The sequence below is a fragment of the Nelusetta ayraudi genome, unplaced genomic scaffold, assembly GCF_046127955.1.
Source record: "Nelusetta ayraudi isolate G7.1 ecotype Tasmania unplaced genomic scaffold, CSIRO-AGI_Nayr_v1 ptg000026l, whole genome shotgun sequence".
In the NCBI taxonomy this organism is placed as follows: domain Eukaryota; kingdom Metazoa; phylum Chordata; class Actinopteri; order Tetraodontiformes; family Monacanthidae; genus Nelusetta; species Nelusetta ayraudi.
Window position 1 is genome coordinate 5,558,555 of NW_027466076.1, and position 26,446 is coordinate 5,585,000.

Sequence of the window (26,446 nt, forward strand, 5' to 3'; positions counted from 1 at the left end):
TAACATAAAAGATGAGAGCAACACATTTTATTGAGCCATTCCACGCAAATTGACATCTCAAGCAGTTCCTTGTTGTCACTTTGCTGATTAAGATTTTCAGCTTATTAAAACCACAAAGCCACAAACTCAGAAAATTATTATAAAATTTGAGTTTTTTTTTTTTTAAGCTGCAAGACCTGATCAGCAAAATGCAAAGATATAAAAACTTGAAATATATTGATTTGCATATTATTCCTTTACATAATATGTCAAATTCACCTTTTAAGTTGAATTGCAGAAATACAACAACCTTTTCAGGATATTCTAATTTTCTGGGTGGTACCTGTATATCAAACAACAACAAACATCACTTCTTTTATTTCTCAGATTTAGTTTCTAATTGAACGTTTGAAGATCTTCTGTATTTTAGGGCTGTGAATTCCCAAAGTGCCATTCAGTGGGATGTGAGGTTCTGCAGGTGACACCTCCAACCCGCCAGCCAGTCCTAGCATGGGTAGAAGTCTGGGGTCAGAGGTCACTGCACAGTGACACGAGGTGGCACAAATAGCTTTCTGCTGCCACGGAGATGCATGTGATGGTGGGAAAAAAAAACAAAAAAACGCTGTGGTCCAAATCAACCCTGTGGCGACGGGCTGAAGAACTGAAGAACTGCTTCAACCACTGATCCCAGTGTGATTTATCCTCATAATTAAACCTTTGGCTGCATCGGACATGTGACCTTTGATCGGACATAAATGGCCTCAGCGCTGGGTTGATGCCAGTGGTTCTGGAGGACATTCCCAGCATGCCGCTCCGAATGCTGGACACATTTACAGCAGGAGGTATTGGCTACACAGCACGAGCCGCATACGTGCTCTCTAAAACTCAAAGCTTTAAATACATGTGGCAGCAGTGATCCAGAACAGGCCGGGGCGCACTGATATGTGTTCAACCTTGAGGTGATCGACCCAGTGATAAGATTAGCCCTCACGTCTAGAGGAGCAAACCCCTCGGATCAATTCAGCAGCAGCGATGAAGAGCCGCACAGTGCACAACAGTTAACGCTGAGGATCCAGTGTTACAGCGTTGATTTATTTTCTCCTTCTTTTTTTAAACCCAAAGCACAGACTTATGTTGCTGTGGTTGTTGGTCGTCACCTCAGCGTGATCTTTTTTTCTGCAATTTTAAATTCAAAATTGGATGTCACTGATTCTAAGTGTTGTGATACTACATGCACTGGTGCATGCAGTCAATGCCGTGTGATCACTCTGGGAGTTTGCATCCCAAGGGAAGATTCAATTAGAGGAACTCTGTAAGCTGCCACCTCGCTGAATGCTCCCATTACAACCACTACAAATGTCAACTTCTGTTTCTCAACAGTGCATTTTAGCCAAGTTCTCTTTTTGGATTTTTGTCCATTTAACAATCTCACCAGCAGGCGGGCTCTCCTGTTGTGTTGTGCGTGCACGGAGACGAATGTAGGCCATAGACGTGGCACTTAACAGCGCTCCTTCATGCCTCGCCTTCCTCCGCTGGCATGATGTAACCTCCATCATGCCATAGAGCGGTCACGAAAAGTAATTTTGGGCGTGTGGTTGGCGCGCATGGCTGGAAGGTGTCATATTTTTGTGAGGACAGCCCCTAACATGCTAAAAGCAGGTTAATGACTCTGAGGGCAGCAGTATATCGGAGCGGAGCTGCTTGCAGTGAGAAGATCAGCGCAGAGGGCATCACCGCTGAGGTTCACAGCGTCCTGAAGGTTCAGCACACAACAAGAGATACTTCAAATAAACAGAGAGTGTTTATTCAGTGGCAAGTCATAATTTTCCTTCTGCATGTGCAGGAAGTGTGGATCAGTCTGAAGATGTCCGGCGAGAAGAATAGCGAGACGGTCGGCTGCAATGCCTCCATCATGAAGAACGTGTGGGAGATCAGGGAGCGAGAGTACAGCCAAAAGTTGGACAAGGAGCAGGAACGGATGGAGAAGAGCGCCCTGGAGACGTGAGAATGAAATATCTGTCCGTGCATGCGCTGTCTTCAACTCTGCATCATTTGTTTTTTTTTTTAATAAGATAAGATTTTTTTTTGCTGTTCTTATGCACGTGAAGTTGATTGATGCCACTATATTCCAATTAACTGGCTTCCTCAAATACACGATCCAATTACCAGGTGACCTCATTCATGCTAATAACAGATTGTTGTCTTGAAAGTCCCCAGTGTTTAGTATTCATTCAAAAGTTCCATCTCTCTCCAGATAGGAGCTTTTTCTCACTCACAGAATCCTGTTCTGTTTGAAGGCACCGGCTAATGACACGGAAAACAAACTCGCGACAGTCGGCTGTCGTGATCGTGTCACGAGCTCTGGATTGACACGTTCTGAAATTACAGGAGGTTCATGACAGCGGGGATCACTAAAACAAACGTTGGTTTTCCTCCCGTTGCTGCCTTCAAACTAAACCAATTACCACACGGCTTCCTTTGGAAGGGGAATTGAATCCGTTAACACAATGAATTGCTTGCAGTTAACACCAGTGCTGGAGATTAGTGTGGCGTGCACGCTCCAGATGGGATCATGTGAGCCATCCACTTTGGCTGACGAGCAGATTTACAGGGAGCACGCGGGGAAGAACATAAGAAAAGTGACACAAATAGATTCTGATCTGTTTCTGTTTATGCAGCTTTCCTCATCTCAGTTATGATGTTTTTATGCATTCATATGTGTGATTGTGCCTGTATGTTTTCTGCAACTCAGACAGTTGCATCATTCAGCAACAGTTTATTTTCTTTTTTTTCTTTTTTATTTATTTATTATTTTTTTAAACATTTTAAAAACTCCCATCATGGTTGTACTGCTTCACGCCTCAATATAGAGAGTACAGTCAGAAAGGCCGCGCCCACTGCTAGCCTAAGCAGCATCTATGGCTAACATTAAACATATTGCATTGCACAGCTTATATGCACCAGCGCATCGGTCAGCTGTAATTGACTCCTTGGTGGCTGACGGACAGCTGGATTTGTACCAGCAGATGTACTGATGTAGAAGTTCACACCTATTTTGTCCTCTACTGCTGTTTAAGTCTAATGTGCAAGCACACACGCACACACACACACACACACACACACACACACACACACACTCTGGCACTTATGATACATGAAAGCAGCGTTATGTTGCAACCTCCAAACCCAAATAGCCTTTCTTTGGAAACGTGTATTTTACTCTTTGATGCTCTAATGAAGGACAATGATGTGAAAAGCATTGTTACAACCATGTCTGTCCAGACATCAGACGCCTCCAATCTGGGTTTGTACACAGGCAACAATGGTGGCTAACATTTTGAAGTGTTCCCTTTTGTTTGATTTGCTTCTCCTGGTGCCTTTCTCCATATTTCTGCAGGATCAACGAAGAATGGAAAGGTCGCTGGTCAGCCAAAATGGGGACAGGGAGAAGGCGGGAAAAGAAAAGCAAACCTGCCATGCATCAGACGGAGGAAAATATCTGGAAGAGCAAGCCAACCCAGGCTCCTTCCAACCTCTTTGGTGCAGGTCAACCTGGCAGACCAGGAAGTCAGAGAGGAGGCGTGTCCCTCTCCTCTTCCGCCCCCAACTATGCCGCCAAAAAAGGGTCCAACAATTTGAAAAGGCTGCAGTTACTTGATTTTCTAAGCAAAACTAAACCCTCCTCTGTGATGTGGGACAGAGCATGGAAACAAAACAAACCGTCGCCGTCCCCAGAAGAAGGAGCTCCATCTGTAACAGCCTGGGGAAAGTGTTGGATGTTTGCAACCAGGCAGCCCCACTCTGAGGATGGCAAAACGTGGTTAAATGTGCCCAACACAATGGATCCTCAGAGTCTTCACCTATGGAAGAAGTCTGATCACACTTTTGTCAGATCACAATGGCAAGATGTAAATCTCCAGACAGAGGCGTGGGATCTGTCCTGGAAAAAATATGGCGAAAACAATAAGAAGGGTGCAACACCTGCACATGAACATTGTGCCAAATTTGCTTTACTAGATGAAGCCCAACACACTGATGTTGTGGAGGAGTGGGTCAAATCATGGATGTCCACCAAGCCGGCAAGCCAAGTTCCAATTGGTGGCCACACAAGTGATTTTGTGGCTAATGGACGAGGCAAGGAGGAAGAGATGAGCTCTGACTTGGACTGTTGGAGGCTTGCCAACCACCACGGCGTCAAAAGATCCACTTCACATCAGGTTCAAAGGTCTTGCAGTCCGGAATGGGAAGATTCTTGGAGGGCTGCCACAGTGGTCACCAGCAACCGCAAACATTCTGGTGCCACTCTCAGTCACGATCACGCAGAGACCCTCAGTGACCACTGCCAGCAGCAGAGGGTTTCCCATTTCCACAAAGTCTTGCTTGTGGCCAACAAGCTCAAACGTCGAGATGAGCGTTTGGCGTCCTGTGATGAATCTAAGCTTCTGTCAGAGTGGGCAAAGTCATGGCAGGTGGCTAAAAACAACTCCAAACCGTGCGAGGAAATCGAGAAAGTCCTGAAAGCCTCACCTTTGACGAAAGAGGTCAACTCGCAAGAGCTGGAGAACAACGGCAGGAATCTTTCAGCACCGCAACACGCACACGCTGAGATTGAGCAACCAAAGAGAGAACTCGCGAAGATGAACAAGCTTCACCGAAATCAGCCCGATAATGTTTCATCAGCGACGGAATGGAGGGATTCTTGGAGGATGCTGAAAAGCAGAATCAGGATGGAGAGAGAAAGAGTGAGAAATGACCCTCTGAAGCCTCTGGGCTCATTTGACAAAGAGCAGCAGACAAAATGGGCTGATGCGTGGAAATTTACCTCCACGCCTTTGCGCCAGGAGCTGGAATTGTGGCAGCAACACTGGCCCACGGTGGCCCCAGTGAGAGTGGATCGACAGAGGGCTCTGAACCATTTTGCTCCTGTTGAACTCCCTAAGAATGGTCCAGCAGGGGAGAGCATCTATGGAGAATCATGGAAGTGCTTCAGTCGCCAGTGTCGACCAGCACCCAGGCAAGATGGAGGTCGATCTGACCACGTACCTCATCTAGAGAACCCAGCCAACCACCATCCAGTCAGACAGAGAGGCTTTGCTGGTGCAGTGGCTGACTGGCAGGGAGCCTGGATGGTCTCAAACGCTCAGTCCCACCATGACAGACCCTCCTGGACCCTGTGGGGCGAGGCCTGGAAATGGTCATTATTGAATACACCCAACTGGATGCGGCAGGTGTCTCCGGCCAATGAGGTGGCTGAAGTAATGGAGATCAGAGCTGGCAGGGAGACGGTTTCCCTGCAGGGAATCGCAACTACAACGAGTCGATCGTTAGACTTGAATGTGTTTGGGGAGAAGCATCCGGAAGAGCAGTGGAGGCCTTCATGGAGAGCCGGCTCATTGCTGAACCACCAGCAGGGTCTGCACGGAGCTTCAGCGGTGCCAGTGGCCGGTGCCACTCAGCGACAACATGCCACTGCCGATTGGCACGAAATCAGGTGGGGGTTGCCTTTCAGGCTCGCGAACCCCATGCCCCACCTGGAGCAGCCGTGGGTGGAGTCATCTTCCAACATGCACCACTATGCAGTCATGTGGGCAAGAAAAGTCAACACGCAAAGTCAGCTGAACGTCAGCTGCAGCAGCAACTACGCTGTTGCGATGCTTTGGGCAAACTCCCATCGATTCCGGAAGGGAACCACCGCAAAGGACGCACAGAGAAGCGGGTGCAAGGAGTCCGTCGACCCCATGGTGATTGTGAGGAAAAAGAGCAAAACAAAAAGCCACCTTTTCTCCAAGATGGAGAAGCAGTCAGAGAGGAAGTGGGCGGGATGTCACCTGATGGGGAAAACCCAGCCGCGGCCCAAGAGAGGCCCTGGCTCAGTGAAGAAGCTTGACATGAAAGACGACAACAAGTTCCAGGAAGAGTGGGCGGAGTCTTGGAGGTATTTGTTTGTGAAAACTAAGATGTCCACCAAATCACTGTCAGGTTGGGTAGAGTCATGGAAGTTCCTCCTTCCTCTGTATCAGCCTATGAATGGCCCCAAGACCAAGTAGAGGCTTGAATGCTGTGCCTTCTAATCTTCAGGTTTTTACATTTTTTTTTTGCTCTGCAACAGGACACAAATATTGCTTTTTGAAAATGTTGCCCATCACCAGCATTATTGGACTAGAACAATACAATAATAATAATTTGCAAGAATACAATGTTGCTAGGATATTAAAAATGACATCTTAGTAGAAAAACATAGTTTATTATATTTCATTTTCTGTCAACCCTTCTTCATCTGGAAAACGTGTCTTTGAAACCAGATTGTGATGTTAGGACGGCTTTATGATATTAATAGGAAGTGTTGAATGTAAAGTGTAATCTGTGTTTGATTAAATGGTTTGGCAGCCTGCTTGTGTGCTTCATCACTGTCTCCACACAGAACCATTCAAAACTAAGGAAGCTGAAAAGAGTCATGCCTACCACAACTAAACCGATTTCACTTCAATTTGTAGAATTTATAGATTACAATCCTTCAGAAAGTGTGTTAATAGGTCACCTATACAGCTATAAAAACTTGGCGTTGTTCAACCTGTCTTTACGGTGTCCTATCATCAATCATCCAAGTGCATGCGAGGTAGACACGGTTTTTATTCATTTAGAAAGAAGGGTTCAGTTGGAGTTCACAATGGGGCAACCTATTGATCTATATCGCCATCTAGAGGAAGAAAGGGGTGCTACATTAAGCAGCTTATCAAGTCGAGCTTGGTTATTTATTCATTTTTATCAACTATCACCTATTTAAATGTGCACGCTGTTTTTACTGAACATATTTTGAAATACAAATAATATCTAGTGGACTGTTTACCAACATTTATTACATTTTTAATCCCCATTTCCACCAACGCTAGCATGTATTTACCGTAAAACAAACCAACTAACTAACAAACAAAAAACCATCAGAAAAACCAACATGGAAAAATTCATGTGACCACAATACCAACGCTAATGTAGCTGGTTTATTACATCATCAGTGTCAGCTGGCCTGACCTGCACCCCATTATGGAGGCTGTGCGCTGGTGTCAGGAGGAAGACGAGAGGCACCAGAGTCACAGATGACCTGTAGGTCACCACCAGAGTAACCTCAGCTACTTTAACAGCTCAGCAGAGTCGCAGACTGACCGGCCTCCACGCCATGCTGCACTGGCGCTGTCATCTGTGCACAAGGAGCCCCAACCGAGCATTGAGTGCAGGAGTGAATGTACTGATGTGGACCTTCTTTAGTGGAGAGACACAAGCACACAAGATTAAGAGCAAAATGCCTGGAATTGTTTGTGAAATATTTTCTTCCTTTGTTTTTAGATGAACTCACCATTAACCACATCATCTGCTCTACTTTTGTGTAAGTGTGCTAACACATGCAGTACTGGATATCTTCCACCTGTCATGTCATAAAAGTCCACCGTTACCTCTCACAGGCTGTGGCAACACCCTGGGCCAGGAGTCTGTTCTGCCCTGAATAACTCATTATTTCCCCAAACATGGCGAAAGGACCGAATGGTTGTTTTTTAGCAGAAGGCAACTGGGATGGAATTGAAAAGCTTGCTGATGAGAGAGATGATGAACACATGCAGAGAGCCGGGCCAGGAGCCAGCATCCAGGATTTGCAGTGAGGATAAGCTTTCCTTACCCCCGGAGAAATGACAGAAGCTGGCAGCCAGGCTGCACCACAGTCGGTCCGAAAGGTTCTGTTCAGCAGTTCTGTTAAAGGTTTCTGAAGGAGGGTGAACATCGACTAGGAACTGAAATGGAGATGTTTTGCCTGTTGAAAACGATCAGAAATCGCTGCCTGGGCTTGGACAAGGTTGTGTGATCTGCAGTGGCAACAACCAATTTCGACAGGAAGCTGAAAACAAAAAATGGAAGGCAAAAAATGTTGTTTCCCGCAGAAGTCTTAGGGAATTGTGCAAGACAAGTCCACTGCAGAAATAGGTACAATATAGGATGTTTGACATTACTGCCAAGTTCCAAAGTCAAGTTCCTGTTGTTGAACTAAACCTAACCTGGAGTGAATTGAAGTGAAAGTCTTCTACAACGAGCTCTCCATGCAGGTCAGGGCCTGTCCCAAGCGTGAGTGTGTCCCCCCGGGCCAGCGCTTGCTAAGAGGGCTCGGACATGCTAAGCTCTCTGTCATTGCACCTGTTAAACTCAGATTAGTTTCACATAAATGTTTTCATTCATTTCAAGTTACTGGGAAGCATTTCCACTCCGAGGCCGCCCTCCTTGGCTCGCCTCTCCCCCATCACTAAATTTAGAGCTGCGCCTCAGAATCTGTCACCGTATGATGTAAAAATAGCAACCTGTGGTGGTGGTGGAGGGGGGGCAGTGCAGCTCAGAACACAACTTGGAGGATCGACTCTCCGCCAGAGAGATTTACTTTAAGAGAAATTTACTCTGCAAACAGCTGAACGACTGTCGTCAGTGAAGGACAGACGGAGACAGACTCGTTTCTTTTGTGTACTTTTAAAGTCATTGGACGGCGACGCAGGTGAAGACACAAGTTGTGATATCCTGGACGCTGGTATTGACCACAGCAGTGGATGTAAACAGACAGAGAGCTGGAAAGATGACGGGTAAGTCACAGTTTGCTGGTTCTACACGTCCATTGAAAAGACTAGAACCAGTACCGTCCTGTCTGGGAATCAGCAGGGGTTAGCGGTGTTTTATGCTAAGCTAAGGCTACGCTGAACACAATGCTGGAGCTGAAGGTCGGCGTGCACGACGGTGGCATCCTCAGGCGACAGGTGCACTTGCTTTACAGGTGCGTGCGAGATTCCTCCGTGTGCTGCGGCAGCATCGGCTCATTCGGTCGCTCAGCGTTTGTTGATAAAGGCAAAATCAGGACACGAAGCAAGTGCGCGTTTCATTTTGTCGGAGCAAAGCACGTTGTTTTGCCATCAACACCTCTGATGAGTCATGGCCCATGTGTGGTACGAGTGGTTGCGAGAGAGGAGAAGAAGTCACGATGACTGCAGCGTCTTTTTTTAAAGCCAGCTTTGGAAAGCGACTTGTTGACTCTTTCAGTGACGACATCAAAATGAAAAATCAACATTCAAATTGTTGTTCGAGCCGTTGCCACTCTTAATTGTTTTGATTTTTGATCTTTGGACTTTCTTGCATCGTGACCTCTGTGGCTTTGTGACCCCTGATTACAAGCCGTGTTTATTTCAACAGAATGACGTCATTGGGAAGCAGAGACAGTGATGAATTCCACAGTCCATCTTCCAGACAGACAGGGATTAAAATCTGGCCTCTATTTATAAAGTTCCCTGTCACAACTTTGTTTCTCCATCATGTTTTTCTTCAGTGGCTGTTGTAGCAATATAAAAACTTTCAAATGTTCCTGTTTCGTGAAAAGGTTTGACTGCTTTCAACTTCTAATTCCACACAGTACAGAACAGCACTGAGAGTAAGACTTTCACAAAATGCATTGACTCACTGGCAAATGAGGACACAATGGGAGACTAAATCTAAACTGGGCTTTTTTTTGCACTAAATATTTTATAAAAATAATAAATAAATAATTAAATAAACCATGTGTTTTTTTTGTGGGACTCTGATGAACTTGAGTCACATTTCTGTTGGTAAATTTGATCCTTTTTGCAAAGTGTATCTGATTTTATCCCTGATGTGGTAATAAAAGCTGCCTTCTGTCTCCGTTTGACAATCACGACAAGACCTGGGCCTGAACTGCCTTCGTTGTGCTACAGGAGATTGCTACTTGATCCTCCCTTCTGCTGTTCTTTTAGAAAACAAGATGCTAGCCAAGGGGAAAGAGCAGCGGGTGTTTGGCAACAGCTCGCTGAGGGACAAGTGGGAGACGAGAGCGCAGAACATGGCTGACCAGTGCAAGCAGGAGTCCGACTGGAAGGAGAAAAGCGACCAAAAACTGTGAGAACTTCCCAACCATCTCAACATTTCCTACTTCATTTGTTTGTTTTTCTTGTCTTCCTCAGTCGGCTCTACCTTCCCGTTGAACTAGTAACACTGACCAAAGTGGACACTGTTGTGAATGGTCCTGATGGTGGCGCTACAGCACAGCCATCTGTTGTTAAAACCCATATAAAGGCCTTGCACACACATGAAGATCTACCCATAGTTTTCACCTCATTCTTTAGCATACGTAAACCTCAACTGCCAATCAGAGAACATTTTAGTTTTTGCTCAACTGCTGAAGTCGTGATGTGTGTGTTTTTAGTATGTATTGTTGAACAGGATGAAGTGTTTTTTTTTTCACCAGATGGCAAACCAGAATTCATAAGTGCTGGAGTAACAAGCCAGAGATAAATTATGAGATATATTATGCAGTGTCACCTAGCCTGCAGGATAGGACAGAAGAATCAACAATGTGTTGTGTGTGTGTGTGTGTTTGTTGAACCTCCAGAACGTACTCAAAGTGGAACTACCACTGGTCACTGGTTGGCAAGGGCGACTACAGCAAGCTCAACAGCGCCGCCAGCGAGGCGGAGAAAAGCAAACCCAAAATCAAATTCAAAATCGTTCCTCCTCCCGCCAAAGCCAAAGCCAAGCCTCCTCCTCCACCTGCCCCCAAGAAAGAAGCTCCGCCCAAACTGGTGATGGCAAAGCGCAAAGTGGAGGTGGACGTGTTCCGGTTGTCTTGGAGAGACTCCTGGATGAGCCTGAAGCCCCCAAAGTACCTCTACCTGAAGGCCAAGGAGGCCAAAGTCCGAATCCAAGGATTCACAACCATTGAGCTCCCGAACAAGACAGTGTACAGACTGACAGACGGCTCAGTGGCTGCGTGGGCGCCTCCTGCTGACACATGGAGCAGCTCCTGGAAACAGGTAACAGCACACAAGCTGTTTACTTTCTACGGAGAGGAAGTTCATCCATCAATATTTTGGAATTTAGAATTTGAAACTTTAATGAATTTTTGAAACTTAATAAAAAAAAAAAAAGTTTTTTGTTACAATGATATTCTGTTCTCATGATAGGCTGTGATAAATCAGCGGTTAATAACTAAGGGATGCAAAGTAAAGTTGACGTGTAATATTGCGGTAGATGACTGCAGGCACCGTCGAGTTTGATTCATCATCACTGTCCAGTCATCTACTGTCTGTATTGTTTCCAGGTCAAGCATTCTGTGCACTTGGAGACCTGCGGGGGGCAGCACTTCCAGTGGGACGTATTGTTTAAAAGACAAGAGCTTTGCGAACCTAAGATACTGACTTTCGGCCTTCCTCGCTGGGCCGGCACTTGGAAGATCATGAACTTTGCATTCAGACAGCAGAAGCCCGAGTGGGATTGTATCTGGCCCCATTATGAGCAAAGCGTCAGCGACAAGTTTGACATTGTGCAACAACTGGAGGAGGAGGTGAGCACCGCCGTCGCTCTCTTGTCTGCCTTGGTTGTGTTTGCAGCTCCTTGGTTCTGTAGAAAACAAAAATAGCCATCAGCACATCGTCCTGCTTCATTTTTTTCCTTTTGTCTTATTGCTTATTGACAACATCTTTTAACAGGAGGAGCTTTTTGACTGGGAAGACTCGTGGCAACTCTCTGATGCTGACTTTGAAACACATGAGGAGGGGGAGGAGGAGGAGGAGGAGGAGGAGGAGGAGGAGGAGGATGATGATGATGAAGATGATGATGAAGAGGAGGAGGAAGAGGAGGAGGAGGAGGAGGAGGAGGAGGAGGAGGAGACACTGAGTGCAGACTCCTCCGCCATCATGAAGATAAATGAGGTTTTCCTCCCTGACTGGAGTGACTCCTGCCTTCTGGTCACTCCTTCTCTGGAGCCAGAAGAAGAGAAGAAGAAGACCTGGAGCTTCTCGTTTGGATACAGACAGCAATTGAGGTGCGTCCACACAATTACCACAATTACCACAATTACCCTAATGGTCTCTTTAAGATGCAGTGTTGAAGATCATTGCAGCTATGATTCACACATTGATCCGACTTAGAATAAAGATTACCCATCACTTGTTTCAGTGACTGATGAACTTTGCACCCGCAGATGGTGCCGACCTTCGCTGGAGGCTCATCATCGACACAGCAGGACGCGGTCGCTCCGACGTGAAGCCACAAACCTCCTGCTCACCTCGCAGCTGCATGAGGAGATGGCTGACAGCGCAGACTGGATGGAAGCCTGGAAGACACCTAAACTGTGGATGCAACCTGAGGAATTCCAACCACCGTTGGCGCTGGAAGAGGAGGAGGACGATGAGGAGGAGGACGAGGAGGAGGAGGATGAAGGTGTGGAGAGTAGGGAGGATGAGGAATCCGAAGATGGCCGAATCCATGAGGTGAACACAGAAGACAAGGAGAACGGGCCTGGGGAGGAAGAGGAGGAGGAGGAGGATGAAGGAGTAGATGAGGATGAAGATGAGGATGAACTTGACGAAGGTGAGGAGAAGGACAAAGCAGTGTACACGAAAGCAACAGGTACAATAATTACAGAGAAGGAAGAAGACAGAGACGTGGGGAAGGATGAAGAAACTGAAGAAGAAGAGGAGGAGGAGGAGAAAGACACGAAGAGGAGGAATGGATACAGTCACGGGGAAACAGAAGATGATGGAGAGGAAGAGGAGGAGGATGAGGAAGATGACGAACCTACAGAGGAGTCTGAAAAAATAACTCACAGGGAGGAAGAGCCCAAAAGCAAAGATGACGACGATGCTGAGGATGAAGATGAGGAAGAGGAGGACACAGGTTCGGGCAGGTGTGAGGAGGCCGGTGATGAAGAAAAGGGTGAGGATGAAGATGAAGAAGACGAGGGGCTTAATGGGAATAGGGAGAAGAGTGAGAAAGCAAGATCCAAAGAAAAGATGGATGAGGTTGAGAAGGAGGACACGAGCGAGGAAGAGGAAGAGGAAGAGGACAGCGAAGAGGATGATGAGGAGAATGATGACGAAGATAGCAGTAAGGTTGAGGTCGACCAGGAGGTAGACGGAGGAAAAGATGAACGTGAGGACTGTAGACAGAAAAAGGAGGAAGCAAAGGAACAAAAAGGTGTGGATGATGAAGAGGACGAAGAAGAGGACGAAGAAGAAGAAGATACAGAAAAGGAGGAGGAAGAAGTTAGTGCTGAGGGTGAAGGGAAGGAGGGAGAGAATGAGGGAGGTGTCAACAAAGAGGACAAGATCACAAAAGCTGATCAGGATGAGGAGGAGGAAGAGGAAGAGGAAGAGGAAGATGATGATGATGATGATGATGATGATGATGATGATGATGATGATGACATCTTCTACGAAGCTGAGGAAGCCGTCACCGGTGAAGAAGCCGCAGTGACGACAGAAAAAACAGAAATCCACAAGACAGAAGTCAGTCAAGAGGACGGAAGTAGAGAAACAGGAAAGGAGGAGACTGAAGAGGATGAAGAAGAGGAAGAGGAGGAGGAGGAGGAGGAAGACGAAGAAGAGGAGGAAGTTGGAGATGCAGGCGGAGAAGTCAAAGAAGAAGAAAAACTGGCAATTAAACAGGACGGCAATGTAAAAACTGGGAAAGAAGAAGAAGAAGAAGAAGATGATGATGATGATGATGATGATGATGATGATGATGATGATGATGATGATGACGAGGAAGAAGATGAAAAGGAAAATCAGAACGAGGAAAAACAGGAGACGGAAAGGGAGAAAGACGAAGAGGAGCAGAAGGAAATTGAAGATGGTGAGGAGGAGGAGGAGGAGGAAGAGGAGGAGGGGGAGGAGGAAGATGTAGAGGAAGAGGAAGTGAATAAAGAGAAAGACAAAGATGGTGATGAAGATGACACTGTCAAATATGAGGATCAAAAAATGAAGGAAAAAGAAAAAGACATCAGCCACGAGATGGATGAGGCAGGAGAGGAGGATGAAGAGGAATCAAATGAAGAAGAGGAGGAGGAGGAGGAAAAGGAAGAAGAGGAGGGAAAGAATGAGAGGAAAGAGGACGAAAAGGTTGACGATGAGGTGGAGGAAGAAGGTGAAGAGGAGGAGGAGGAGGAAGAGAAGGAGGAGGAGGAGGAAGAAGGTGAAGAGGAGGAGGAGCAAGAGAAGGAGGAGGAGAAAAGAGACGCTGGAGCAATTGAGGTCGTGACGGCCGACCTTCGACCCCACGGAGGAGGTGAAGACCCAGAGGCGTCTGGCAGAGCGGAGGAGAAGAGGAGGCGGCTGAAGCGCAAACGCTGCGTCCCTGCACACCTGCACTTCCACACGGCCGACTCGCTGCTCTCCTCCTGGAAGCTGCAGTCCTGGATGGTGGCTGTGGCCCACCGCCTGGAGGACCTGCAGGAGGAGGAGGAGGAGGAGGAGGTGGCAGAGGGGGAGGAGTGGAAGGCCTGGCAGCAGTCGTGGAGGATGTGCCACCGCCGCAGGAGGAGGAAGGAGGACGAGGAGGAGGTGCTGATCTTCTCCACCAGGCACCGGAGCAGGAGGCTGCTGGGGCTGACGGGGGAGGCAGTGGGGGGGGACTGGACCCTCAGCTGGAGGAAGAACCAGCCTGCAGTGGCACCTGAGGTGGAGGAGGAGGAGGAGGAGGAGGAAGAAGAAGAAGAAGAGGAAGAGGAAGAGGAAGAAGAAGAAGAAGAAGAAGAAGAAGAAGAAGAAGAAGAAGAGGAGGAAGAAGAAGACATTTCCTGATAGGATGAAGATCAGCAGACAAGAGATGCAGTGATGCTTCATCAGCGTTGGTGCTGTGTGAAGGACACTGACGCTCCACAGAAAGCAATTTAAAAGTGTGTTGAGAACTTTGCACAGATTCTCTGGAGTTCCTGAAGGTGGCATTGACAGGTATAAAAGTGCTGCTACCACAGAGTCCATGCTAATCCCTTTAGCATCGGCTAGGCCGCTAGGTCGCTCACTGTGTTTCTCCCTCGGATGCCAGTGAGACTTTCAAGAGCAGTTGAACGCTACCGGCTTCCAGGATTCAGCAGCTTCAAGATGAATTGAATGAATGAGTGAACGAATGAGTGAATGAATGAGTGAAGGACTTTATTTTGGTTACAACAAAGCAGAAATAAGAAGGGAAGGTTTAACATACAGTAAAAGATCACGATATGTAACCAGAAGAGGAGTAGGCTGAACACCGAGGCTTATTTCTGCCTGTCCTGCATCCAAAAAACTTTAATAATCACAGGTCATGCAATTCTGAGACAGATTGAAAGTGCCGGCCAGGTGGAAGGTCAAGGTGTCAGAGGTCAAGGTGTGAGAGGTCAAAGTGTCAGAGGCAGGCGTCAGCTGCTTTGGGAGGTTGCAGGGAGCGAAGACACGGCTGAAATGTGTGTGTAGCAGAGCTAAAAGCTGATGCACGGTGTCGCTGAAGGTGTGCCAACAGAGAGGAACAGAGAGGAAGGAGTCTTCAGAGATACACCTGAGTCATGATACTAACTGATACTAACTGAATGCAAATGAAATGTCTTCTCCACGCAGCACGATTGCTGACATTTCTCTTAAATCTGCGAATGAAAAGAAATGACTTTCATTAAATGTTATTTATATAAGTGCAATAAATCTATTTTGACAGAACCCATGACGCTCATTCATTGACTCTTGAGTTCAGCGCATGTCCACCGTTTCATCCATAAAATCAGATTCAGCCACTAGAGGGAAGCACAGAGTAAGAATGCTCCATCCAGGCTGCGGCACAGCTTGGGTGAGGTGGCTTTTCACTACAGGTTTAATGTGAACATATGGCAAGAAGATAAAAAAAAAAAAAATAGAAATTTTCTTAGAGAAAATATCTTTTCTTAAAAGATAAAGGTATCACTTTCTTAAAAGACTGTTAACAATATTTCTCTGTTATGAGAGGATGTCTTGAACTTTGATGGTGCCACTGAGAGATCACCAACCTGAAACTCAGTCGTTCCTGCAGCTTTCACACGGCTGGGACACTTTGACTGAGGCTTAGCGCCCTGCGTCCTCACACAATGGTAAATCTGCTGTGAATTCTGCCTCCCTCTTCCCCTCGGTGCCCTGCAGCGGCCTGAGAGCCGCTTTAAAATACAGACTTCCTGATCGGGTTTCCCCTCCTGCTGCTGGCTCCCCTGCTGTGTATTAGCATGAGATCAGACTGCATTGTGATGCTGCGCAGATTACAAAATAGCCATTTCCACCTCTGATTGTCTCCCTGTGGTCAAAGCAAAGGCAAATTAGCCCAAGGGCTGGCTGGCTGGCTGGCTGGCTGGGGGGAGGGAGGGCGGTCATTGGGAAAGTTTTCAGTCTGGAGGACAAAAGTTTAAGGACAGGAGTCAAGACTGATGGATTCTCGTGATAGAAAGTGGAAGATTATTCATTTTTACCTCACCTGTTCATCATCACACCCACAATGAAATTGCTGGTTGCACCTTCTGAACCTGACTGGCCTGTTTCCAATCGATCTTGAAACGCGGCTTCTTTCTGTAGAGCCTTTTGATGTCTTATTGGACCTTTAATGAAGTTCACATGAAATAGGTTTTCTTTTCCATTGCAAAGAAGATGGGACATCTTTCATATTTCATCCAGCTGACTGGCTTTGCGGCCAAAATACTTCCTTGTCTCCTTGGTGTTTTGTCTTCAAGAAACAAGATAATGACATCGGGAAAACCAAACCAAACCACAAACGGCTCAAGAGAGTGATTTTGTGTCCCAGCTGCACTTGTAGAAGAAAGGTTGGGTTTGTCACAGAAGCAAAAGGGGTGAAATGTGCTCCTCTTTTTGTTGCGCCGTTGCCTAAAGTTGGATTTCCTTTGGGCAGCGCGGTCATTAGCACGTGAAGGCCCGACTGGATGGGCCAGCGAGGTTTCTATACATGTGTATGAAGGGTGATATGCGTCGGGAGGGGGGGAGGGGGTGAGACACAGAGAGTGAGAAGGAGGTGGGAATTTGCAAAGGTGAGAGAGAAGAAGTGAGCTTTGAGAAAGAAACCCAGAGGAAACTCTCTTGTGTTTCCATGAAGTCAGAATGTTTTCAGTCGCTCCAACCTCACACTTCCACAGCCGTGAGACCCTGCGGCCCTGAGACAGAGTGAGACGATGAGAGTGAGATCGAGCTTCAGGCTCACAGTTCATCGCAAAAACAAAATATTCCATAACACTTCCATGAAAACTCGGTCGGGTTAATGAATGGAGCCCTGAACCTTCTACCTATATTCAGAACCATGACCCAGTACTGCGGTGGGCAAACGGTTCGACTGGTGGGGCCACAGTGGCTTCTACAGTGTGCCAGAGGGGGGGTAGCGGAGCAGCAGCAGATGGATGGAGTGTTCTGGTGAGGCCACCTCTCAGGACGAAACAATCTATCATGAGATATGATATATATAGAAAACATGTTGCTGTAATGTCAATGGAAAATGAACCTGAACGGGCCGCTTATGGCCCCCGGGCCTTAGTTTGACCGTGGCTAACCTAGAAAGTGAGCATCACTTATTTTTACAAAACAATTCTTGAGTCAAAAGAAGAAAGAAGAAACTCGGAGCACAAATTGACAAAGTACAAAAACAACAACAAGCCGTTAAATTCCCAGTGTGCGGAGCTTTCATTTGCACATTTATTGTTGTCGATTCCATTGTGGAAGAGCGGAAACGGTGGGCGTGGTTTGCAGGCCCCGCCCCCTGCATGAGAAGCACCTGGCGAGCAGAAAGTGAGTTTGGAAGTCGCGCTCGACTCTTCAGTCGCCAAACGGAGGGAAGCAGGTCCGGATGAGTTCGCCGACGCATGGATCCGAACTGTTTCTGTTGGACTAACCTGCCTTAAAAGAACCGGAAGTAGACGACTGGATTTCATCTGGACTCGATGAGAAGTTGGGCGCGTTTTTATTATCTTTACCAGACGTCGTCCTCTCGGATTTAATTAAAAAAAAAAAAATTAATCAACTTTTCGTTGCGCGTGGCACTGAAGACAACGAACCGCAGTGTATGACTGCATTTTATTCATTCATTCATTTATTTATTTATTTTTTTAATCTCCAAATATTTTTCTCTGGGTAAATGAAGGGGATGCATCTGCTCAGGTGAGTGTTTGACTTTCAAACGACCGTAGTTTAATCCCACACTGGTCTCTCAATCCCAACGTTTCGCTCATTTCCCTCCTCTTGGATTGCAGGGCCGTCGTGTTGTGCGCAGGGATCTTCCTCCACACTGCGGATGCTGCGTCTGCTTCAGGTCTGTTGCACCTCGAGGCCAGGCCCTACTTCACCTCTCACACATGAATCCATCACACAGTTGGTTCAAATCTAGAAGACTCCATTATCACCGCCGTCGTGTCAATAAAGCTGCTGAAAGCAAAAAATATGAAGATTAAGTCATGGAATAAATCTCAATGAGCATTCTTTGAACTGAGCGGCGACAAACCTACACACACATATACACATAAATATGTGTGTTTGTGTGTGTGCTTGTATGTATATACACAGACACACAGCATGCATAGAGCGACAGAGGGAGAGATGGGTTTGCGTTACTTTATGCACTGTTTTTATTGTTTGCCTCTGTTAAAGTTAAAAGTGTGAAGCTGGGACATCCATGGCGGCAGCTTTGGGCTCTTTGCTTCACATTCTCCACCATCAAGTGATAGTCGGAGCGATAACCTTTCCAAAAACACATCTATTGATACTTCACCTTCGGGAGAAATTCACATTTCTAGCAGCTTTGCGAGGATGGAAACACAAGGTGCTGAAAATAATCTGAGTTAATTTAATAATACGATATAGTAACATACACAGGTACTACCTGAAAAATTAGAATATCAAGTAAAAGTTGTTTTATTTTGGCAATTGAACATAAAAGATGAAAGCAACACATTTTATTGAGCCATTCCACGCAAATTGACATCTCAAGCAGTTCCTTGTTGTAACTTTGCTGATTTAAGATTTTCAGCTTATTAAAACCACAAAGCCACAAACTCAGAAAATGAGAATACTGTGAAAAGCTTCAGTTTTGTAGCTTCAAAGAGTCCAAAGAATCCAAAGCACCTGCAAAAGGCTCCTGAGCCTTTAACAAGTCTGTCTTGGGTTATTGGCTCAGAGGAGTTCACACATGGGCAAATACAACAACCTTCTCAGGAGACTCTCATGTTCTGGCTAGTACTGTATGTTTAAAAAAAAAAAACTAAAATAGCACAATAAGATTAAGAATCAGTGGAATATAACTGTCAGGATTTCTTAAAGTGAACTAATGATCTTTTTCCCCCTTTCTATCCTTCAGGCTGTCTGGGAGAGGATTGCAGCGGAGCTCACAACTCCTCCTCTCCTGCTCTCTCCTCTCCTGCTCCCTCCTCACCACCCCCCTCCTCACCTCCTCCCTCCTCTCCTGCTCCCTCCTCTCCTGCTCCCTCCTCACCACCTCCCTCCTCACCACCTCCCTCCTCTCCTGCTCCCTCCTCACCTCCTCCCTCCTCCTCTCCGCCACGGTCCCTTCGGCCCCCGCAGAGCTTCCTGGATCGCTTGACCAGGGTCGGCTCATCAAACGGCGGCGACCGTAAACACCGCGACGCCAGCGCAGTCCTGCCCTTCACCGGCCTAACAGACAGTGAGTTCACGCCGAGGCTCTGAATGTACAGCACCCCGGCCCTCCAAGCCAATCAGTCGAGGAATTTATCAGCTTGCCTACAGAAGGGAGGCAAAAGCGTTTGTCTTTCGCTTTTGGTGTTTTGTTTTTACCGGAGGAAAAAAAAAAAAAAAATCTCATTCATTTGCTTCAACTGTGGGAAACAGTTGTGGAGATGATGCTCCTGAGATCACGTAGATGCAGAACCGTCCTGGGCTTCTGTAGTGTTTTTCTGCTACTTTCACACATTGGTTTCGCTCTCTGTCTGTCAGCGTTTGATGTGTTTGCTGAAGTGAAACAAGGGCCACCAGGAATGCACTGCCAGATGGAGGCTCTGCTTTATCTCAGGGTCACAAATATAGGCAGGCAGGCAGTGGCTGGAGAGCCCTACACTCAGCCCTCAGCTGGGAGTGATAGGAGACCTCATTAAATATAGGCACGTGCAGATAAGAGCGATACAATAAGAGTCGGTTTGTTTCAGTGCAGTAACAGAAACTTGCAGAGCCCACTTCAGCAGTGACGGATAAAGGGAAGAAAACTCAGCCACTGGTCAAAAAAAATAAATAAATCAGAATTTGTGATGTGTCTTGCGAACTTGTTGGGTCCCGGAGATGGAGACTGAGTTTTCCTGACAGGCTGTGGCTTATTTTCTATGTTTCTCCTGCAGGGGCCGAGCAGAGTCGCCGCTGCTGCAAAAACGGTGGCACTTGCATCCTGGGCAGCTTCTGCGCCTGCCCTCCTTTCTACGCAGGAAGGAGCTGCGAGTACGACCAGCGCATCAGGTAAACCACACCCCCTCCCCCACCGCCCCCTAGTGTCTCGCAGTGGTTATTACGCCTCCTTGACGCCCCCTGCTTGTCTTGCAGGAGATGCGGCTCCATCCCTCACGGCGAGTGGGTCCAGAAGGGCTGCTCCTACTGTCGCTGCGGCTACGGAGCCCTGCACTGCTTCCAAAACATCTTCAAAGACTGCGGTAAGAGCTGCTCACACACACACACACACACAAACACACACACACACACACACACACACACACACACACACACACACACACACACACACACACACCGGATCCCATTGAAACTGATACCTGCGTCAGTTCGAGGCTTTGTCAGGGAATCACCAGTTGAGTTTCCAGGACCCCAAGAATGGAGCAAAACCTAAAGATGGCAATAAAAACTGGAGATGCAAATGAAAAATTCCTTTTGAGTTTGGCTGTGAAACATCTCTGGGTCTGACCAGCGCTCGGCGGGGAATAAACATCGGAAGCATCCTGGTAGTTTTCCACGCTTGTGTTTGCGCGGCCCCAGCGAGGTGTCGACGGCGCGCCGACGCCCGGCGTTAAAGACGCCCAAAAGACGGCCGTTCGCACCAAACTCCCACTGTGGAGAAAAAGGGCGCCTCTGAATGACCGCAGGCCCCTCCCACTCGTTTACAGTACAAAGCTTGAAAAAAAACAAAAACCCAACAGCAACCCAGCCATGAGCTGTTGCTACCCAGCTCAAATATTTCATCATAAATGTCCCAATACTTGCATTTTTTCACTCATCTACAGTTGATGTCTCTCTTTGTTGCCTTTTCTCATCATCTGCTTGGTCCAAGTTGTGTTGCGGCAACGTGAAGTTCACTGCGGAATATTGGAGAGTTATTGCGGCGTATGAAAGCACAAAAACAAACAAAATGAAATGCTGTGGTTGTTTTTTTTAGTTATTTTTTATTAATTGTCAGATATTCCAAAGTGATGAAGCAGGAAGTGACGCAGTGCCTCTGTGTTCTGTGTGTCTCTCTTCCCTTCAGATGACTCTGAGGCGGAGGTGCTCTGGCGTCCCTCATCGGCTCCTCGGCCACTTCAAACTCACTGTTTGCTGTTTCTGATGCCGCTCCTCCTCTTCCTCCGCTGATGGCTTTTTGCTTGTTTCTTTGTGATGACCACTGGACCTGACCCTCAGTCCTTCTGGAGTTGATGTAATACTAAACTCTGCTCCTTGATGATTTGCCTTCAGCTTGGAAACCCACTCAGAGTCTTGCTAATATATTTATTGTGTTGTTGGAGAAGTATTGTTTTTTTTTTTTTATACATGAAATGGTGCTTGTTCTGGGGTTGAAAACCCTGCAGTTCATCCAGACACTGTGATGTTTATCTGTGAAGACGTCTAGAAGATCTTCTGCACTGCCGGCTCAATGGAGAACCTCTCTGGATCCTCTCATGTTTAAACTGGACCGAACGGAACCCCTGCACTGGGACTGTGAATTTCTGCCACTCCAACTGTTTGGAGTTCTCTTCAAGAATTTGATTCTGAGGTGTAGATATCTTTTTTTGATGGGAGGAGCCCCTCCCCCACTCCCCTCTCTATCTACTTTCTTACGGTGGCCAGTTCTCTGTTTCGTTGGTGTCTTCAAAGGCAGCGCTCTGTCAAATGTTCTATTTAAGAGATTTATAAAGAAAAAAAATAAGAAATGATTTTATCATTCAGTGTAAGCTCAATGAGATTTTTTTTTTCTTCTTACTTGGCAAAGAAGATCACAATTTGATGTCTGTTTGCACAAACTGTGGGCTCATGTGACAATTTGTCCCCTGGATTATTATAAAGTTTTTCTGACTTGGTTTTCTGTGTGTGTGATTCCTTCAACCCCAGCGGGGGGGAAAAAAAAACAACTCATTCCTAGATGTACTAAGGAAAACATTCCCAGTCAGTTTTCCATCCAGCAAACAATCCGTCAAAGTTAACAAACAGCAAAGCGAAAAAGTGAAAACATCCCCGAGTGCTCCCTATGTTATCCGCCGGTCGTTTTCCACCTCCCCACTATCTCCAGACTTTATTGATGAGGTTGGGCCTCATTATCTGCTGCTCCCTTATCTTAAGCAAACAAATCAGCTGTTGTCCTGCAGCCTGTCATTGTGCCTGCTGCTAAATCTCATAATGTTGGAACTCAAACCAGAGGAGCCAGTGCAAACAAACTGGGCTCCTAGGAGAAGCCGTGAAGAGGCATCTGAAGGCCTCGACCACCACACACCATGGACAATAGAGCCCAGCGATAAGCAGCCAATGGAAATAATTTTGGTTTTATTTTAATCTACTTCTCACGTCTCAATTTTCAAATCAAAGTCCCTAAAATGAAAATCCTGTGCAAGACTGAGGAAATGTTTCCAGATCACTGGATCTTGACTCCACTCTGCCACCTAGTGGTCCTCAGCAAGGTTGCTGCTCCCATCCACAGGCTCACTAAGTCCTTGTTGAAGTGGTTGAAATGGTTAAAAAAAAAAAGAGAGAGAGAGGGAGAAAAGGGAAAAGCTTCAGCGTGTTTTAAATGCAAACTACCAATTCAAGACTTTCTTTCTTGTCCCAATTTCATTTAAAAAAACAAACAAACAAACATTTCCATTGGGTTAGTTAGAGTTTTTAAAACATGGAATTGTGCCAAATCACTAAAGACTTCCTAAAACATTTGTCCTCTTTTGAAGTGTGTGTGCAACAGAAGAAGAGTGTGACTGATTGGTCATTGATGCAAAATAGAGAATCTGATGAGTGGAAGGAAGGAGGCATTTTTCCCACTTTAATCCCATGGTGACAAGTGACGGATCACCTCTTGTTGTTTGATAATCCCCTTCAACAAGGTGTCCAAAGCGGCCAAGCGCAGCTTTCACAGAGGACACTTGAAAAGTGGGATTGAGCTGCGAGATTCCCGTCACAACTGGAGTGGGCTGGACTCGTTCATTGTTGCTCCTTGACCTCTTTTTATTAGAACTTCTGCACCGGCAGACTTCACACACTTAAATCTGCGGATTTCAGCTGCTCTACATGTTCATAATGAGAGGATTTTCAACGTCAAAAAGACTCGGGGGAGATTTGAAGAGCTGGATAGTTGGAGATGGAGCAGCATGAGAGGAGAAACAGCAGGACGTCGCTGCACTTGTTAGAGGGATTACATGGATGCAGAGCTGTGTTTGATAAAGTTAGTTTCCATTCAAACAGCCCATTCACATCTGCCTCACTGGCATGGGCTTGCTAACTTTTAGCGTTATCATGCTAATTTCTTTGTCATGTACAGTGTGCTGTCTGTCGAAGTGGGCTGGTGACTGTGACGACAGGGGGCAGCTGTAGGGATCTCACACTTGACAAAGCAAAAAGAGCACCGAGGAGCTCAGCAGTGACATCTGCAGGCTACAGACAGCAACAACATCAGCATATTTCCTATGCTGGCCGATGATATCACCAGCTAGTCTTTATCTTTTGTACCTTTCATTCAGACATGTATTCTTCTGGCGTTTGAATCAGTTCGAGGCATCTTGACTGAAGAGTCATTGAAACATCCCATCTTAACCACAGGAGGGCGTTGATGATCTGTGCCGACTAATGACTTTTAGAGCTGGTGGAAAATTCAACCAAACGCTGAGAAAAGTGCCAGCCGCCAAGAAAAAAAGCATGCATGTATAAAGAAATGAAAATAAGGGGTGAAGTCCCACGATGTTCCCTTGTGAGGTCTGATAAGAACAGGAGTGGGCAAATCTTTGACTGGTGGGCCACACTAGGTTCTAGAATTTAACAGAGGGGGCTATAAATATGTATAAGGGATATGTCGAAAACATATCATGTAGCGTTAACGTCAATTGAAATTTTTGAAAATGAACCAAAGTAAAGTTGCAACCAAAACAGTGTCTTTGAGGCCCCAATGTATTTTGCTCTTTATTGAAATGACTCTGAAAACACTGAAAACAGAGACAGGTGGGCATCTTGACCCTGGGGAGCCCTTCACAACTTCAGCTAAGCTGCACAGCTTTGGGGTGGTGTTGGTGGTGTAGGTCGCATGTGCCCCCGAAGTGCATGTCTGCCAAGAGCAGATAGTGACATGGTTGAGGAGTGTCGCCCCCCCCCGACCCAGATTATTCTGCATGACAAGGACGGTCAGCGCAGAGGGGTGTGGTCTCGCTGTCAACAAGCCCTTCGTCAAGGCCATGACCTTCATCATCATCATCATCATCATCATCATCATCATCATCATCTGACTGGTTGAAATAAACCTTGCAAGCATTATTTCTCTGTTGTGATCATTTCACAGGATGAAAATTACAACGTTTTTTGGGGGGGTTATTTCAACCAAGTATAATAAGATATGACAGTGGGCAATGCAGTCTGTGTCACTATCAGAGGTCAGAAGTTCCTGGGTGGGGCATTCGGGGCATTGATTCATTGAACATTGTTTGACTGATTTGGATGAGCAGCCATTTGAATCTTGCAGTGAAGTTAACAGGCAGTGCCTCTAAAAGGCCAAATTGGGACTTTAATGACTACATTGTTTCACAATAGACATGATTTTAGATCTTGCAGATGAGTGTTGGCATTACAATTATACACAGATTCTATTCTATACCACAGGAGGACTTTGCAGGAATAACATTTAGTTGTCGCTGCAGAAAGAGTTGTGCTCAACATAAAGTTAGTTTGTTATAGTTGTTTAGTTTCCAAATGCTACTTCTCAAACAAATGCTAATTTTTTCACAGCTTAAAAACTCCCCACTGAGATTCTTCTTCTTCTTCAGATTGTTTTGATAATGCCAACAGATTTGATCTGGATCAAACAGAACACAAAACACCAGGGTTTTTTTTTTTATGCTAAGTCTTTTAGCTTAATCACACACACACACACACACAAAAAAAACAACAACATTTCTTTGTCTCTTTTAAACGTTTACTCAATATTTCTGTTTCCCCTCGTTGTTAGCTCTTCAAAACAAGGCGTATGTAATAAGGCGCAAATGATTGAACATGACGTTTGGTCTACGAGGCTCGCCGTACCGTCCTGGTTAAGTGACGTCACGGCTGTTTTGAAGCGAGCGAATGCTAAAGTTTGTTGTTTAAGTGGCCGCTGTCTTGGTTATCAGACAGAAGTCTAGTTGAACAGAGTGACGCTTCCCTGGCGGGTGAGTCCTTATCAGGGGGAGAGAAACAACATTTAGCCCCGTGTTGACATTTGCAAGTTAGCAAGGCATGGCTTTTCATTAGCAGCGTAGTTGGCGTTGCTCGGTGCCAAGGCTTCTCGGAGCTGTGAAATCAAAATAGAAGCGGTATGTTGCGGTGTTTCTGGAGGACTGCTGCAAACACCGGGTCACCTCCCGACGGGCCAAATGCCAGAAAGCGATTGTTGCGTTTGATAATCCTGCCAAACAAGCGTTGTTGATGTTGTTGTTGTTGTTGTTCTTTATTTCCCTCCAACTGCAGCTGTTGGGTGCTGGAGGGAGGGAGCAGCCATGCTTCGCTGCAGGAGGTGCAGGAAATGCATCGTCGACTCGACAGCTTTGTCCATGGTTGGTTCATATTTCTCTATCAAAGCTAGCAGCGTGGCGTCTGTGTGAACAGTCAAGAAGATGCAAAATCGATTCTTTCCTTCCTTCCTTAGTTTTCATATTTTTTTTTTTCTTCACGTGTTGTGTTTCGTATTGGGGCTACACGGTAGAAGGTCGTGGGACCTTTCTGTGGGGATTACTCTTGTTTTCTTTTGTCCAGACAAATAAGTTGGCATGTTGACAGTTTCGACTGTGACTCCAGTCTTCCTCAGAAGAAGAAGAAGAAGAAGAAGAAGAAGAAGAAGAAGAAGAAGAAGATTGGAGTCATAGTCGAAACTGTCAAGAAGGAAGAATTTGTCTGAACAAAAGAAAACAAGAGTAATCTATCAACGAAGACAAAATGAACATTTTTAGTCTTTCTGTGTGGAGTTTGCATGTTCTCCATGTTCTCCATGTGTCTGCTGGGTTCTCCCCATGTTCTCCATGTTTCCGCTGGGTTCTCCAGGTTCTCCAGCTTCCTCCCACACTCCAGAAACATGCATGTGAGGTGAATTGGAAACTCTAGATTGTCCGTAGGTGTGTGAATGGTTGTGTGTGGCCCCAATAAAGTGGGCACTGGTCCAGGGTGTCGCCCTGCCCTCACCCAGTGACACCCTGTGGGAGAGGCTCCAGCAGACCCCCACAGCACCCTGA

At 46.3% G+C, this 26,446-nt stretch overlaps 5 protein-coding genes and 1 long non-coding RNA gene across 8 annotated transcripts in view; 5 read left to right on the forward strand and 1 right to left on the reverse strand.

The window, feature by feature from the left end:
- LOC142889895 (E3 ubiquitin-protein ligase RNF180-like) overlaps positions 1-26,446 on the forward strand; it is a 156,508-nt gene that overhangs the window by 124,709 nt on the left and 5,353 nt on the right. The window contains exon 2 of the mRNA XM_076028569.1: positions 25,689-25,774. Within this exon, the coding sequence (XP_075884684.1) occupies positions 25,718-25,774 (57 nt within the window). The 5' untranslated portion in view covers positions 25,689-25,717. The remainder of the gene's footprint in view (positions 1-25,688; positions 25,775-26,446) is intronic.
- The window catches only part of LOC142890373 (growth arrest and DNA damage-inducible protein GADD45 gamma-like), a 170,351-nt gene that overhangs the window by 86,119 nt on the left and 57,786 nt on the right, over positions 1-26,446 (reverse strand). The gene's annotated exons all lie outside the window — the stretch shown is intronic.
- Positions 1,271-6,155, forward strand: LOC142890339 (uncharacterized). The gene is made up of 3 exons (XM_076029292.1): positions 1,271-1,738; positions 1,823-1,980; positions 3,377-6,155. The coding sequence occupies exons 1-3, from the start codon at positions 1,643-1,645 to the stop codon at positions 6,024-6,026; spliced, it is 2,904 nt and encodes a 967-aa protein (XP_075885407.1). The 5' UTR covers positions 1,271-1,642; the 3' UTR covers positions 6,027-6,155.
- LOC142890340 (uncharacterized) lies at positions 8,345-14,708 on the forward strand. 3 transcript variants are annotated; one of them, XM_076029294.1, is made up of 7 exons: positions 8,345-8,591; positions 9,768-9,909; positions 10,403-10,823; positions 11,111-11,353; positions 11,499-11,833; positions 11,993-13,983; positions 14,026-14,708. In XM_076029294.1, the coding sequence occupies exons 1-7, from the start codon at positions 8,585-8,587 to the stop codon at positions 14,589-14,591; spliced, it is 3,705 nt and encodes a 1,234-aa protein (XP_075885409.1). In that variant the 5' UTR covers positions 8,345-8,584; the 3' UTR covers positions 14,592-14,708. The 3 variants fall into 3 exon arrangements, with proteins under 3 accessions (XP_075885409.1, XP_075885410.1, XP_075885408.1); XM_076029295.1 differs by having other exon boundaries at positions 11,993-13,935; positions 13,984-14,708; XM_076029293.1 differs by having other exon boundaries at positions 11,993-14,708.
- On the forward strand, positions 17,879-19,196 carry LOC142889887 (uncharacterized). The gene is made up of 3 exons (XR_012927017.1): positions 17,879-17,936; positions 18,029-18,087; positions 19,129-19,196. It is a non-coding gene; the product is annotated as an uncharacterized LOC142889887 (long non-coding RNA).
- On the forward strand, positions 19,308-21,371 carry tdgf1 (teratocarcinoma-derived growth factor 1; the record flags this gene model as incomplete). The annotated part of the gene is made up of 4 exons (XM_076029878.1): positions 19,308-19,452; positions 20,138-20,252; positions 20,337-20,443; positions 21,268-21,371. Coding segments are annotated over 4 exons (471 nt in total), but the record flags the coding sequence as incomplete, so codon positions are not given.